The following is a 16,173-nucleotide window of genomic DNA, read 5'->3' as shown; positions in this document are numbered from 1 at the left end:
CATATATCTTCCTGCTTCTTGGTGGCTTTGGCCTTTCGATTATTATTCTTCCTTTGGCCCGATTTCTTGGTTATTTGCGTTGATGCTCTAGTTTCTTATTCTTAGTTTGATTATCTTATGATATTAATAGTGAAATAAATATATAGTTTGTAAATGAAATAATAAAAATTAGTAAAAATAATAAAATGGTGAAAGTTTATGCTATTTTTATTTGTGAATAAATTAAATATTTAAAATATATTTATATTCTTTTATTTATTTCTTGAATTTTAGGGACCAATAAATATGAGAAAGATTAGGTAGTACAAAATTAGAAATTGATGGAGCAAATTGTAATAATTTAAATGAAGAAGGATTTAAAATTATAAAACAAACATGAGGACACATGTCAACAAACCCCCCTTCCACATGTCATAAGAAGGGAAAAAGCCAACTTTATATATATATATAGATAGACTAGGAGTTTTCACATTTTTTATTTCAAAAGAAAATTTTGATTTATATTTCAACATTATTAATTTATATTTTAACTTCAATAGTTATAAAAAATCATAAACATATTTTTGTAATCTTATTTTTTTGATTTGGTATAATTATTTAAATTTGATTTGATTTAATTTTTAATAAAGATAAAATTAGATTTTATAAAAATAGTTTTAATTATATTATTGTGTTTAATGATTATTTATTTTAAATATAAATATATATATATATATATCTTCCCATTTAATTTTAAATATATACATATATATATATATATACATATAAATATAAATTCTAATAAATTTGAGGTTTTGTTTGTTTTAGTTAAACAGAAAAATCTTTTTGTTAATTTAAATGATAAAGATGAACAGATAAATTTAAATAATGTTTAAATATTTAACTATCAATTTTTTTTTGGATTAGTTTTACTTTATTTAGTTTGTTTTTATTAATGTGAGATACATATATACATATTATTATTTTAATTGTGATATATGAATTATTAATATATTTAATAGTTTACCATAAATAAATATTTATATGGAAAATTGACATTAATGATGATATATGAGTCATTTTTATTACCATATTTAAAATCCCTGTAAAAAAATTTAATTTTTTATAAGGAAATTTTATGATCCAATGTCATTATTTTCTAAAACCATGTCATCTATTTAAGTGTCATGTCATCTTTTTTTCGTGAGAATGATTTCAGTGATGACAAGTGTTTAAATGACTTCGCAAATATAGTATAGGTGATAAGATATATATTATTAGAGAAAATGGGTTCAAATATGCTATGTTTCCCCAAAACAGAGCTCATAATTAATCACTTTAAAGTGGGTCAGGCTTTAGAGAGAGCTTGGTCTATGTAAAATTAAAATGTGTTTACGGTCTGCTGTTAATCGTTATAAAGATGATTAATTAATATTTATACGAGTGGGTTGAATAATCCAGACAGATTAAAAAACGAATGTATAGAGACAGCTTTTTATTACATAATTATGTTCATTACTTTTCAAAGCTAGAGTTTGATTTGTGCCCGCAAGAGTGTTTATTTAAACTTTTATATAAATCTCTATTTGTTATACTTCCTCCGTTGCACAGAGTTACATATTTTAGAGAAAAATTTTGTTTCCAAAGATCTATTTTTTACATTTTCAATGTATGATTTATTAATTAATTGCAAACTTAAAAAAAACTTAATTGCACTTATTGGATTTTCATTGGCTTGAACTTATGGAAAAAAAGATAATCACAAAAAATTATGCAAATTTAATGTGTTTTATTAAAATTTGTGAAAAATCTAAAATATGTAACATTTTGAAACAGATGGACTATATGATTAGTTTTATATATTTTCATATTTAACATATTAACTTTGTTTCATATTACAACTTTGTAGTTTATTTGTCATTTTATTTATTGTTTTAACCCGTCAATTGTATTAATCACTTTTATTATATATTTATACTATTGGACTTACATTAAAATATTAGTTAATTATTTGAGAATATGCGTTAAATAATATATTTAAAAATATTTTATACTTAATTTATATATTATATAAATATGCTATGTACATGTGACTTTTACATTTTTAGTTATTATTAATAAATAAAGAGAATATCTCTAAATAGTTTTAAAACAATATTTGTTTAAAATTTATCCAAAAGAAACAATCCAATATTTGTTTAAAATTTAGTGTTTAGTGATTAGAGTTTATTTTGTAAAGGGATGAAGTTGGGGTAAGGTTCACGATTTATAATAATTTAGTAAATGCTATGTTGCTATTTTATCTTGGATGCTACTTTATGATAAATTTAAAAATGGTATTTTGGATATTTTCTTATAAATAATTACTAATTATTTAGTACTAGCTTTTAAATAATTGTGAAAAAGTTATGTACCCTAGTATTTACATTGGTTATTAATTTTTAAATATATGATAAAATAAAACCAAGATTACTGAATTAAAAAGAACCTTCGGTCCAACGCTTCATATGTTTTAGGGGACATTCACTTTTTATCAAATATCAAACTTAGGAATCCTATATACAATGCATGGTACGACGTTTCCTTTTTAGTCGTTAACCTATGGTCAAGTTCCCATTTTAGAATTTATGCATGTTTTAAAAATCGGCCTCCTAGCCGCCTAGGCGACCGTCTGGGCGCTACGCGTCAATTTTCCTCTCCGATTTATGCCAAATTGGTTCAAAAAATCGGATTTTCGATTTTCTCAGCCTAGACCGCCTAAATGGCCGCCTAGCCGCCTAGGCGGCCGCCTAATCTATTATTATTTTTTTAATTTTATTTTTAATAATATTTTTATTTATTTATTTGATCTTAAATTTTATAAATATCATTTATATTCATAATTTTGATGAAAATTACACTATATTAAGTTTATATATTCTATTAATGTGTTTTATACAATGTTAAATATGAAAATGTATTAATGTTATACACAATTAAAGATTAACATGTTTTATAACATAGTAAACAATCTAAAAATTCTGTCTCTCCTAATTTTTGATTAATCCCGATTTTTTCTTTAGCCGCTAGGCCCAACCCAACCGTCCGACTAGCGCCCAGCGTATTCTCGAACAAGAATTTATGCGTCATACATAGACGATAGACAAAGAGGAGGAAATCGAATAAAACTCTATATACATCGGTAGAAAAATGACAATAGTAAAAGCTAAAAACATTTGGTTTTATCTGATTTTTATAACAATACAACTGTTGAACTATAATTCCACTAATTCTAATTGTGAGAATAAAACGTGTTTGATCGTTAGAAGAAGTTAGGTAATTAGAAAGATGGATAAAACCTAAACTGTTTAGATAATCTTGTATTTTTTAAACTCATCAAATTCTTTTTTTTTAACTTTTTGGATCATCTTGAATTATTGATCTTCAACTGATCTCAATATAAATAGCTCTCGTCAAAAGAACGAAACCCATCTCCTAACATACACTAACGATAAAAAAAAATTAAAAGCTATCGGTACATAGTTTTTAATCGCCAGTTTTTGTATAGTTATCAATTTGAGGCGGTAAATTAAACATGTTAATCAATTAGTGATTTATTAATTTACTTTACGTTTTAACGTGGTACCTCTTCTATCATCAAAGTAAATGATTGGACCACCACCACTGCTTTTAACATATATTGATCAAACATCTTTTACCGTTGCTTTTTTAAGATTTACCCCTAAATTATAAGTATCATTTCCCATCACCAATTAGAATCCAGTAAGGCTGTTTTAGACTAAAATGTTTTCTTTCGCAGGAAGCCAGATAGATCATAGATACCTTCGGTTCATGGTTTCACTTTAACGACTTCTGTCGGAAACTAGCTATCATCACACACATATATCTTTTCTTAGAAATCATCTACTTTGAATCAATAAACACAATATATAAAAATAATATATAACCTATGTTCCCACATAAGAAACTGAAGGCGAACATTCCCTAACGTTGGCCAAAAGTTGACCTAAGTTACCGGGATGTGGAAGAACAAGATGAGACTATATAATATAGTCATCTTAAAATATAAATTAGATGGTACAATTCCAAGTAGATGGAAACTTTTCTTAGTCAATTCTTATTTGCATGAAACATATAATTAAGAATAATTAACCAAAAACATAGAATTGTGTCTTACGGAGGATAAAGTGAAATAACCGACTTAAATTAAATATGTCATTCACACATTGCTACAAACATATTTAGTCAATTTTTGTTGTCTAGTTAATTAAAGAAAAAATGGGAGCTATAGACATGAAAAAATAGTAATTCACAGACTAGCAGTTTTACTTAACGGATATATACACGGTGTCATATATACATAATAATACTGTCATACCCTTGTCAATTAACCGGCTCACCTGCTAGAAGATAAATAAATCAAAAATACAATTTTTACTGCCCAAAATAAATCGTGTCTTCTCCCATTCCACACAACTTCTCCTTCTCACTTTCTTCGTCGGTATTTTCTGGAATTTGAAAGGACCACGCCGCTGATCTACTCCAACGGCTCGCCTCTGAATGCAATCAAATTTTCATCTCCGTCGTCCTCCCTTGTAATCGTCTTCGGCTTTACGGGCGTCGGCGGTTCTGTTTTGCGTTACGGTTTCGGCGGAGGGGAGTAACACCGCCGGCATCTCCAACTTCACAGAGTAGCGTTTTTCTCAGATCTTAGACAACGCCGTAAGTTCTTTCACTTTCTGCTTCGTCTCTGTTTCTCTGATTTTATTTTTGATCTTGTCAAAATTAGGGTTTTTAATTGTTAAGTATGTATCATCGTTCCTGTTGGAAACCATTGTTCCGGTTACGGAATTCCGTCGTCGCAGATCGGACTTTCTCAAATTGATTTAGGGTTCAAGATTTCCCAGGTTGTGTGAGGGTTTCTTAAATTTGAATTGTTTCATATCGATGATGCAAACTATGTGTAGAATATCATTACTTAGAATTGGCTTGTCAGTACACATAGTATGAAATTTCAGATCTGGTTTCCATTTGGAATGTAATAGTATTCGTATCCCATTCAACCATTCCATGTAGGATAGTATCACTTGCGATAATGTTTGATTTGCTGCATTTTGTGTTTAGGTGTGGTTCAGTCTGATGTTCTTAATCTAAGTTATGCTTGATTTGGGGTTTTTGTCTCTGTGGTCCATAGTTCATGGTGTAGAAATATCGATTATTTTGTGGAATGCAATCTGCAACACATATATGTTACGTCTATGACTGTATCTGTATATTTCATTGCTATGTGTCATAACAAGTGAAATAGTATATGTGGTTCATATTATTCCATTTCACATGGAATCATACATTCACATGATATGCTGTTCCATTCAGTTGCCGGTTCTTACTCTGTTTAACTCATTATTCATTTCTATATTGCATATGACATTGTGAACCATCTTCACTCTTTGCCTCTCTTACTTTTCATTCTTCAGGTTTGGTATGGACGAGTTAGAGCTTCCAAGTAGATTGTTTGGGACAGGCTGTGTCGTTACCTCACCTACCACACACGTCAAGCTTCTAGATAACACGGGTAGTAGATCACTTTAGTGATTCTCTATTTCTATTTTATTCAGTGTATATGAAATGGAAATGATCTTATTTGCAGTCCCTTTATGTTTAAATTTGGAGTTGGGTTGTGTAAGTTTGTACGTTTGATGTTCATATATGAAGTATTTACAATGATTTAATTTCAGTAAAATTTGGGTTGTCTAGGGATTAGGGTTTATATTTTTCTAACTTGGGTTTAGTGTTTATTATCAATTGGTTGGTTACCATCCCAATTATCTTTATATATCATGGTGCTCAATCCTTGATCTACTATACACATAATACCATTTTAAATAGTACTGTTCCAATGGAATAAAAGTCTTCTCGTAACCCTATAACACACATACCCCGTCTCGTAATCATTACCTTATACCCCTTGTTTAAATTTACACGGTGAAAATATCTTGGTAAATCGGGAGGTGTACGTGGCATCCTCCTACTCTTTCATATGTAATAGCTGTCATCAACTTGTGTTAGGTGTTTAATGTCAAGTGTAGTTTTACCACTCCCCCATTAGATTTGTTTCCAAGTAACATAGTATATGGTATATGGAATGGAACATTAAAAATAATAAATACATAGCACATTTATATGGAATAGCATAATCGCATAAGATTTTACCTACGTTTCCCACTGCATATTCCATGTGGCTCATGAGGTTTATATTTCCATAAGATTTGGGTTCCCTATGTTTTGGGGTTTATATTTCCCTAACTTGGGTTTAGTGTTTACTATCAAGTGTTCTATTACCAATCCCATTAGCTTTGTATTTCATGTTGGTCATGAGGAATATAAATACATGTTCCCAATAGGATGACATGTGGATTTAATTTCACAAAGATTTTGGGTACCTATGTATTGGAGTTTATATTTCCTTAACTTGGGTTTAGTGTTTACTCTCAAATGTTCTATTACCATTCCTATTGCTTTGTATTTCATGTGGCTAATGAAGTATGTAAATACATGTCCCTTGTATTATTGCACGTGGATTTAGTTTACCGAAGATTTCGGTTGCCTAGGATGGATTGGGGTTTATATTTCCCTATCTTGGGTTTAGTGTTTGATGTCAAGTGTTCTATTATCATACCCATTAGCTTTGTATTTCATGTTTCTCATGAAGAATGTAAATACATTTCTCCACTACTATGGCAGGTGGATTTAATTTCAAAAAGATATGGGTTCGGTTGCCTATGTATTGGAGTTTATATTTCCCTAACTTAGGTTTAGTGATTACTATCAACTGTTTTATTACCATCCCCATTAGTTTTGTATTTCATGTGGCTCATTAGGAATGTAAATACATGACTCCAATTTCCCATTAGATTACTTAAATATATACAGCATATATTATGCAGCTAGTATATAATTAACATGGTATATCTTCAGTAAATCTACCTTTGTACGTGGCTTTCTCCTACTCTTTAATACGGAAGAGCTGTAATCCACAATTGCAAATTTATTGCACTAAATGCATCATCGCCTCTCTCCAACCGCACACTTCACCATCTTTGTTTGTGATTATATTAGTAAATTACAAACAGGGATTCTATTCTATTTTGGTCATGTCGAATGGAAACTACCCTCGTATAAAATGGATGTTTTATAACATGCTGTTTCATTCAAAGTTTTTGATTGTCCCTGCCCGACTTCCACGTCCACGTCTATTACACATGCCCAAACCTATATTTTTCCTACTGCCTCATGTCTTCGCATATATTTCATAGAACAAACCAATACAAAATGACTACATATTTGGACATGTTTTGTTCCATACTGATAGATTGTACCTTGTTGTTCTTATTCTCCGTTTCTATCTTGTGTTCTATAACCCAACCACCAGTACGTTGTGTTTGATTTGCGTACAATTGTATAAAAGATATGGATATGTTACCATATGGAATAGTTCTACGCTATATAAAATAGTATCTTCTATTATGTGTATTAATAGTTGTTAAATGGAAATTAAACTTTTTTACAGTCTTATTAAGGGAACATAAGATGGTAACCTTCTGATTGTAACCTTGTGTTCTTTGCAGACTTACGAAACATAAGATGGTATACTATCGACTTCTTTAACTTCAACAAGTCATGATTCTAACCTTGTGTTCTACTTCCAAGTTGGGTTAGTGAGTAAGTGCACCAATTTATTTTTGCAATATTTGACTTCATTTTGGGTAAAGTATTACATACTTTGCTTGTATCATGCACATTTCAACTGTCGCTATATTATGTAGATGCTCTTTCAATTGGAACTATATTTGTATTTATATTATTCTATCTAAAATACATAGTATGGAACTACAATTCTTGGATTCTCCGTTTGTTTAATGTTGTTTCTTTTACACTTACGATTTTCATCTACTCCTCTCTCTGCATCTTTTTCTTCCTTTGATTTTGACAACGGTTCTTCGACGCGTTTCCTAAATTCTCTCATTGTTAATATGAGACACAAAACCACCACTTTGTTTGCTTTATGTGTTGGAATCGGTAACCTATTATTTAGAATGGTATAACCGGGTGAAATGAAGACAAAAAATCAGTGAATAAATTATGTCAAAATCATATTTATTTTCTTGATTTCTCACCGAAATGTGGCTATTACGCCAATTAGCCCTATTAAAACTAGTTTGCATGAAAACATATAATTATGTTAAAGGACGATGTGCGAAAAAAACTACAGGCAGTAACATATTTATGAGAAATTATAACCAAAATAATTTTGAACTAGATTGTTTTAATGTTTCTCGTACACTAATTTATTTTATGATTTCTTTTGAGAAGTGAGACCGGTGTCGTAAAAAAAAAAAAGGAAAATATTGGTCAAGTCATATGCCATCTCTCTCGAGGCAAAAGAAGGAAGAGAAAGTGAGACAATGAAAAACAAAATTAACTAATTTATTTTATGATTACTTGTTTATATATTTTATATTTAAAATACACACTGTTCTAATTATCTGAAAATTGTAACTGCAGATATATGTTAGATTCACAAAATAAACATTTGTCTCCATTTTCGTTTGAAACTTTGATACAATAACGTTAACTAGAAAAACATTTGTATTTTTAGAATTAATAATGCTACATTTTAAATTTATAATTATTAAATATACCTCTTATTAAATGTATTAAATATTAAATGAAAAATTGATTTTTTTGATAAATGAGAAAATAATAATTATGATTGAAAGGCTATACTGAAAAAAAGTAAAACGACATTTTCTTTTGTTTTTATTAACAGAAAACAACTTTATAAGACTTTTTATGGAATTGAAGAAGTACAATTTAGTTATCTGTTAACGTTAATGCAGAAAAAACAAACATAAAACAGTCTAGACTTTTTGTGATCTAAAGAAATTTCTGTAACTTAACAATAAGTTTAAAATGACTTTTAGTTTTTGTGAAACAGAAGAAGTACAAGTTAGCATATGCATAAAGATAATTGCTAAAAAAAAGACAGCCTACAGTTTCTTATTATCTAAGGAGATTCTTACAACCATTAGGACAATACCTTATATATACTTTGTACAGATAAACTAATAACTAATTGTTCAATCTTAAAAAAAAAAGAAAAGATCGGAACATTTAGTCCTAGAATATATTACAATACAACATATGATAAGAGAGAGAAGAAAGTAGATTTACGACGTTGCTCCAATGCATAATTCGTTGTCCCTTGAAGAACATCAGCTTCTCGCCCTTTTGCTTCAAATACTCCCAGGCAACATTTTCACTGCTCTTTTCCCCATCGGTCTCGGCTGATCTCGAGTTTAATCTCCGACAATTAATAAGATCGATATAAGTCTCGAGATCATGAACGCAAGACATGTTTTGAACATCAAAAAAATCTAGTGTTAGTTGGACCCCAACATGAGCATAACATGAACAACTCCATGGAAGCTCATAAAAACCACCTAAAACCCTAAAATTCTCATTAAATAAAAAGCCAGGAAGTTTAGTGATCGGATCATTAACGTTAGTGATCCTCAAAACCTTCACTCCTAGCTCCTCGCAACGTTTCTTGAACTCCAAGTTACCAACCCTAGGACCGGCAAAAGAGAATACAGTCACGGGAACATCTCTCTCGCCTATCTTCTTGTTTAAACCGAGTTCCGCAATGTCGTAAGCAAGAAGATGAGCTAATGAGCTTCCCATGCTATGTCCAGCGAGTGTGATACTCATATCTTCTCCTTTGTACTTATTCATCAATCTTGATATTTCGGACAGAAGCTGTTGTCTACAGCTCACTAGTCCGAACTTGCTCTCACTCTCATCGGATGTGTATAAACTCAAGAACCCTGATTCGACCTTCACATCAGGCCGCATGTTATGAGGATGGAACCTAGCCGGAGTCAAAGAGCTCATGAAGTTAGCCAACCATTCAGGGTTAGTTACCGTTCCACGAAATGTAACCACGACGTCTCTCCTCCCTAAACGTTTTACCGAGTCATCAGATGAAACTGCAACGTAACCTACCCAACGTGCGCCCTTATTGGCCACGTTTTGGATTGGACGGATGTTGATGTTTATGTCCGGCGTTGCGTAGATGTATTTAGTGACTTGGTAATCTTCAGGTTGGTCGATTCCGGTTTCTCTAAGTAAGGTTTTTCTGCCATACTTGCAGTTCAAGTAACGTTTAGAATTCGGGTTTAGATCGAAGGCTTTGTAACAAGTGGAAACTAAGTTTCCGTAGCGAGTGATCTCTTGTTGGAGAAGAGGATTTAAAGGTTCGATAAGATCTTGCCAGTTGTTACATCCTTGTATCTCTCTCCAGACCCGAGACAAAGGCACCGTCGCTTCTGCACCGGAGGACGGTGCCTGAGCACGAGATACAGGACCAGAAGCAACCCGAGAAGTTGGAATGTGTGTTGATAATACTGAAGAAGAAGAAACTACAAGTCTTTTGGAAGTGTGACAGTTGGAATAGCGGAGAGAGACAAGATAAGGAAGATCAGGAAATGTTTGTTGTAGATTTTTGTCTGATCTTAGAATTGAAACATGTTTCAAATTAGGGTTTTGGACAAGAGATCTAACCGCCATTGTTAGAAGACAGCTTACAGAGAGAGAGAGAGAGAGAGAGAGAGAGAGAGAGAGAGAGAGAGAGTTTCAGGTTAGTGTTAAGAGAGACAAAAGTATGTATAGGTTTACTTATAGCGAGCAGTGGTAAAGAGTTTCACATGTTTTGGCGTGTATTTGACTAAGAAATGAGGTTAAAATATTTGAATTACGATCGTTTTGTGACAAATAATAATATTTTATGTGGTCGGCCTTCTAGCATTCAATTCTATAATTTCGTCTTGTAGTTCTTGATTCTCCCTAGTTCAGTCGTTTATACGCGTTACCATATGTGTGTGTGTGAGTGCAAAATTGAGTATTATAAAATAATTATGAAGTATATAATATCCCAAGTTATCAGCCACAAAAGTTACCAACCTCGTATACGTATAATTTGAGAAAACTAATTACAATTCAGGATTATATAGTTGGAGTGCTGATTAGATAATGTAGTCAACTGATTTAGGTGGGAACGTGAAAAAAAATTGATAAAAGATTTCCGAAACTTCCTATTCCGCTGAAAATAACTCAAGGGGGTAATTAAGTCATATTTCCTGTTCAAACAAACTTTTATCCAAAGCATATAAAAGTTTTCGTTTAAAAGTTAAAAGCTGATGCTAGATTACCATGTCATATACTGAGAAATACTTTATAATAGCACTAAATCATCTTCTTGTTTAAAAATAGTACATAAAAATTCTAAAAACACTGTTTTTTTCTATATTTAGATTTAGAGTTTACTAATTAGAAAATGAAGATTAGAGCAAAGTTTGGAGATTGAACTAATTTAGTTTTTTTTTTAATTTTAATAAATGTTAATAGTCCAATCTTGGAACTAAATAAGTGCGAAACATGGTCTTATGTTACATGGCTAAGGTAAATGGCAAACTAGTTTCTGACAGGAACCGAACTTAGGACTGATGGGTTTATAATGTTATCTAAGACCATTATTAATCCGGACTTTTAATTTGGGATTCTTAACTTATGATTTGACATTTTTTTTACACTTTTCAGCTAAAATTCGGCTTTTATATCTTTTATTTAATAGATGATTCTTAACAACGGTTATTAGCCGAAACTAAGAACCTTAAGAGTCCGGGTTAATCTTCGTCTAAGTTCTCTTCTTACTACCACCACGATATTACCATTTAATTAGAGATTTTTTCCTTTGTGTAATATTTGATTAAAAATCCTTTTTTCAGCTATCTAAATTATTTCCCCTTATATACTTTTATACCGACAAAATCAAATTGAAATATATTATATAACTTTATCAACAGCCAAACTCTCTTCGTTGGTTGGCTGTTTTTTGGCTCTTTTGTGGTACTGGTTCTTTATCTTGGGGTTTATGTTTTGGTTTCGAATTTTTTTTGTTGGTTAGAGTAATGAAGTAGAGTTCGAGGAAAAAACAATCTCTTCTTTTGATAAAGGGCTTTTCTTCTAGGTTGTTTCCAAGAACTAATTCGGTTTATCGTTTTTTATTGGGACGTTTTGGTTTGTTGAGTTTAATTCTTTGCTTTATTTGTTAAGGATTCCATATTATGGATCCATAAGATTACGAAACATCGTTGTTTTTACCGGAGACTACTTATTATATATTTTAATTACTTTCTGTCAATAACTAAATATCTACAGCAGAATATATGTTTAGTGTTTACTATGTTATATATATATATATATTATGTAAAGATTTTTTTTGTGGTATATGTTGAAAATTTTAAAAAATTGATTTGTCTACGCATGATTAAACTACATTTAGTTTTTTTATCATACATAAAACAATTTTAAAATTAAATGTATTTTATCATAAACATTGAAAAGATAGGGAGTGATCTAACAAAAAATGATGCATGATACCGTGCGAGTGAAACCAAAATACAGAAAATTATCATATGATGATTCCAAGATCAATAAATAAATTTTGAGATTTTGAAAAACAAACGAATGGCCAGTGTACGAAATGAAAAGCCACATACAATAATAAACTGGTATAGAATGCTTATTATCTGTAGATAGTCGGAGTGTTTTAAAAATTATATTTATAGTTTGATTATTTCAACAAACGTAAGAAACGGTTGACGAGAGAAAACCAGCCCTGCATTATATGAAAATCCTCACACCTGATCGAGTAGTCAAAAAGGTGTCAAAAGAGCTATTATATAAGTTTGTATATAAGTATAAGCACGCGTATTTTTGTTAATACGTAAGTGTGTATGTTTACATTATCCAATATTGCATGTGGATTGTCTAATACAAATATGTCTATAATACTACTTTCCATTTTGTAGAATGTCTTTTATTTGACGATAGTTTTTTTAATAAAGAATAAGTATATACATTAGCTGCACAAGTTTAGACCCGAGCAAACGAGAACTCTGCACAAGTTTAGACCCGAGCAAACGAGAACTGCTGATTTTTTTTTAAAAGGGCATTCAAATTTAAAAACATAGGAACATACAAAAAAACCATAAGTTTGAGAAAGTACGATGAGTTTCAGAGTTTAAAATTTAGGACATTAAATTTAAATTATTTTACTAATTATAAAAATCATTCTCTTGATTGAGGTATAAATATATATATTAGTATAGGGTTCTTTGAATAGTTGCAATGTTTATAGTCCAAGCTCAAACTGATCTCCTCAGTTTATAGAAGAGTTTAGTATAGCTTACAATTCTAACACATTTACGCCCAAGTATTTGATGTAATCAAATATTAGAGGTAGACTGAATAGTTATATGACGTTCAGTTTTTTAAAAGCAGTGGATGAATTAAGAGTTTGCAATTTTGTAACTACATCATCGTCGTTAGCAAAATAATAATCCGAATTAGGGAGTTGATAATAAAATAATTACGTATATTATACAAAACTGTAAATATTGGAAGGAACATAAGAATTAGATTGGGACCCACGTAAGTTGTATTGATATGCGCCTTAATTAAGCGTGGAGCTAATCCACTCAAAAGAGAATGATATCTTTGTTGGAGTTTCCACTTTATTTAACCTTTTGTTACTTCTCTTTTGCCCCTTAACAAGCTATTTTCTCTTGTCGAGTTTAAGTCCCTTAGCTGAAACAAAATCCTACTTATTATGACCATCATAAGTTATGATTCATAACCATCATCATCAATATTATCAATACCATCCTCGTGTATATGTGTACATAATTAAGGATCTTGAAGTGAAGCCAATCCCCCACGGCATACCCTTATACAGGCTCATGGTGGAGAAGCCAAAATATGGGGTACAAGGTACACTAAAAAGGACACACACTTTTATTCTTGTCTTCAGAAGTGGCCTGCCTAATGAACAGCTTGCCGACTGGTTGTCCACCACACGTAATCTAATATCATACTATGTTAACGGAATAACTCACTTTTAAAATACATCTAATGTTATTTAATGGTGTGATTATACATGCATCTTGGGTTAAAGGACCAAGAAGGATTTCGTGAAAGCTGACTTTAGGATGATGTCAAAGCGTGCCTAACTTTCATCCAACATATTCGTGGTTAAAGTGGTTCCACTTATGACTTACCCGAGCACACCTCCAACTATGCATTGCATGTTTCTATATAGATACACCCTAGAAAATCTTTTTTGGACTTTGAATTTTATTTTTTTTTGTAAAAGGGCATTCAAATTTAAAAACATAGGAACATACAAAAAAACCATAAGTTTGAGAAAGTACGATGAGACAAACCTCATATTTAGCTAAGAAATATCTTAGAAAATAGAAACTTATGAAAATAAGCTTAGTAATACAAGAGCGAGATGAAAGACCTAGGTAGTTGGAAGATGGTTCCCACGGCCTCGACGACCACGCTTACCCCTTCCTCGTACCGTTTTCCATTCCATATCTTGAAACTTTTGTAGTGGTTTGATTGGCCTTCCACCTCTTGACATGTTGAGGTTTGCCGTAGCTTCACCCATAGACCCATCTTCATCATCTTGTTCAAGTGGTTGATCAATTTGATTGTAAGACGGGCTGCCATGTATAAGAGAGTGCGAAGAGGCCAATGAATTGTCCGCTAAAGCCGACTTGGCCTCAAAGACAATAATAGGTGATGGAATTTCTTCCATAATAGTGGTATGAGTTGGGGCAGAATGAGTAACTGCTAATGGTGATGAAGTGAAATGAGAGCTGGAGCCAGTGGCTATAGTTACCTTAGAATGAGTAGAGTTGTTAACTGGTGTTGAAAGATCCTATGGGTCAACATCCTCTAGTGACTGCAAATTTTCGTTCACTGTCTTGTTAGTGATTTCCAAAGTCTGGGCTGTGGGTTCAGATTTTTTAGGTGTGAGCAAATTCTCTGCTGAATTTTCAAGTAGTAACACAACTTGGTCTGATGGGGCAGTTAACCGAGCTTGGACCATTTCCTCTTCACCCCTTAGTATTTCCATAGGCAGTTCCTCTTTGGCATCTGTTTCAACAATCGGAGGGGCAGCTGGGAGGAGACATCTTTTTTCCTTGTGTCCTAAGTGTCCACACCTGCCACATACACTTGGAATCCATGTGTACTCAACATCCACCAAGAATATATTACCTTGTTTGTCATCTAAGGCAATTTGCTTAGGGAAAGGTTTGTCAAATTCTACTTCAACCAACAGCTTTGCTTCTCCCAAACAAGTCGGATCAAGTCGAGGTTTATGCGTTTGCATAGGTTCGCCAAGTCCTGATGCAACGTGACTGAGACCAAGTCTTGAATAGCAACAATCTGGGACATTTTTTAGGGTTACCCATACCGGTATGGTAGATACTTCAGGGACTTTAAAAGAGTTTACTGGTTTCCAAGGCGAGACAAATAACAAGCAGTCATCAACATGCCATACACCTCTCTGAATTACCCATTGCCGAGTTAAATCATGAGGTATGTGAAACATATAAGAAGAGTCACTCAACTTACGACAACCTATTCTACAAGTTCTTCCCCATAGTCTATTCACTACCGCGTGGATCAGACCCCCAGGAGGAAGAGAGAAACGATGGAAATGACCAATGATATACTCTCTCTTATTTTCTGGTCCTAAGCGAAGTACCTGAGAAGGGATGGTTACCTCCAGAGTTCCATCAAGCCGAAATGTTGGCTTGGCTGCTCGAAAAAGGTTTCTTGCAGTAGGATCCATTCTAGCCGCCCATGGAAATCTTAGAGTTCCATCATTCTTGAGCTCAGGAACCGGAATTTTCTGGACCGGCATATGAGAAAATTCTCTAGCAGTAGTTGGATGTTGTTTTTTCTTCTGGTTTTTCTCAATTCCATCACCTAGTGTTGGCCAAAAAGAATCAAGGAGATTGTTCAGAACCTGTGCATGGATTAAAGCCAATTGGTGTTGACGGTGTTGGAGGAGTTGCTGACGGCTCAAAAGCGAGAGGCTTGGCTCATGCTCCGATTGAAGGAACGAATGTAGCTGTTGGAGGTTCAGAAGAAATTATTAGAGAAAGGACAGCTGTCTGATGGTCTCCGTCTTCTAGTTGGTGAGGGATTACCATTGAGGTGTCGAAACCTCACTACAAGAAAACAGCGATATTCTGACGGACATTCCGACGGAAA

General features: G+C 32.3%; 1 protein-coding gene across 1 annotated transcript; it reads right to left on the bottom strand.

Moving 5' to 3' along the window:
* Positions 1-9,159: 9,159 nt before the first annotated feature.
* Positions 9,160-10,608, bottom strand: LOC106320685 (phospholipase A1-Ialpha2, chloroplastic-like). The gene has a single exon (XM_013759053.1). The coding sequence runs from the start codon at positions 10,606-10,608 to the stop codon at positions 9,160-9,162; it is 1,449 nt and encodes a 482-aa protein (XP_013614507.1).
* Positions 10,609-16,173: the final 5,565 nt, after the last annotated feature.

Source organism: Brassica oleracea, unplaced genomic scaffold (genome assembly GCF_000695525.1).
Source record: "Brassica oleracea var. oleracea cultivar TO1000 unplaced genomic scaffold, BOL UnpScaffold01021, whole genome shotgun sequence".
NCBI classification, from domain to species: domain Eukaryota; kingdom Viridiplantae; phylum Streptophyta; class Magnoliopsida; order Brassicales; family Brassicaceae; genus Brassica; species Brassica oleracea.
This window is presented reverse-complemented; position numbering and strand designations above follow the sequence as displayed.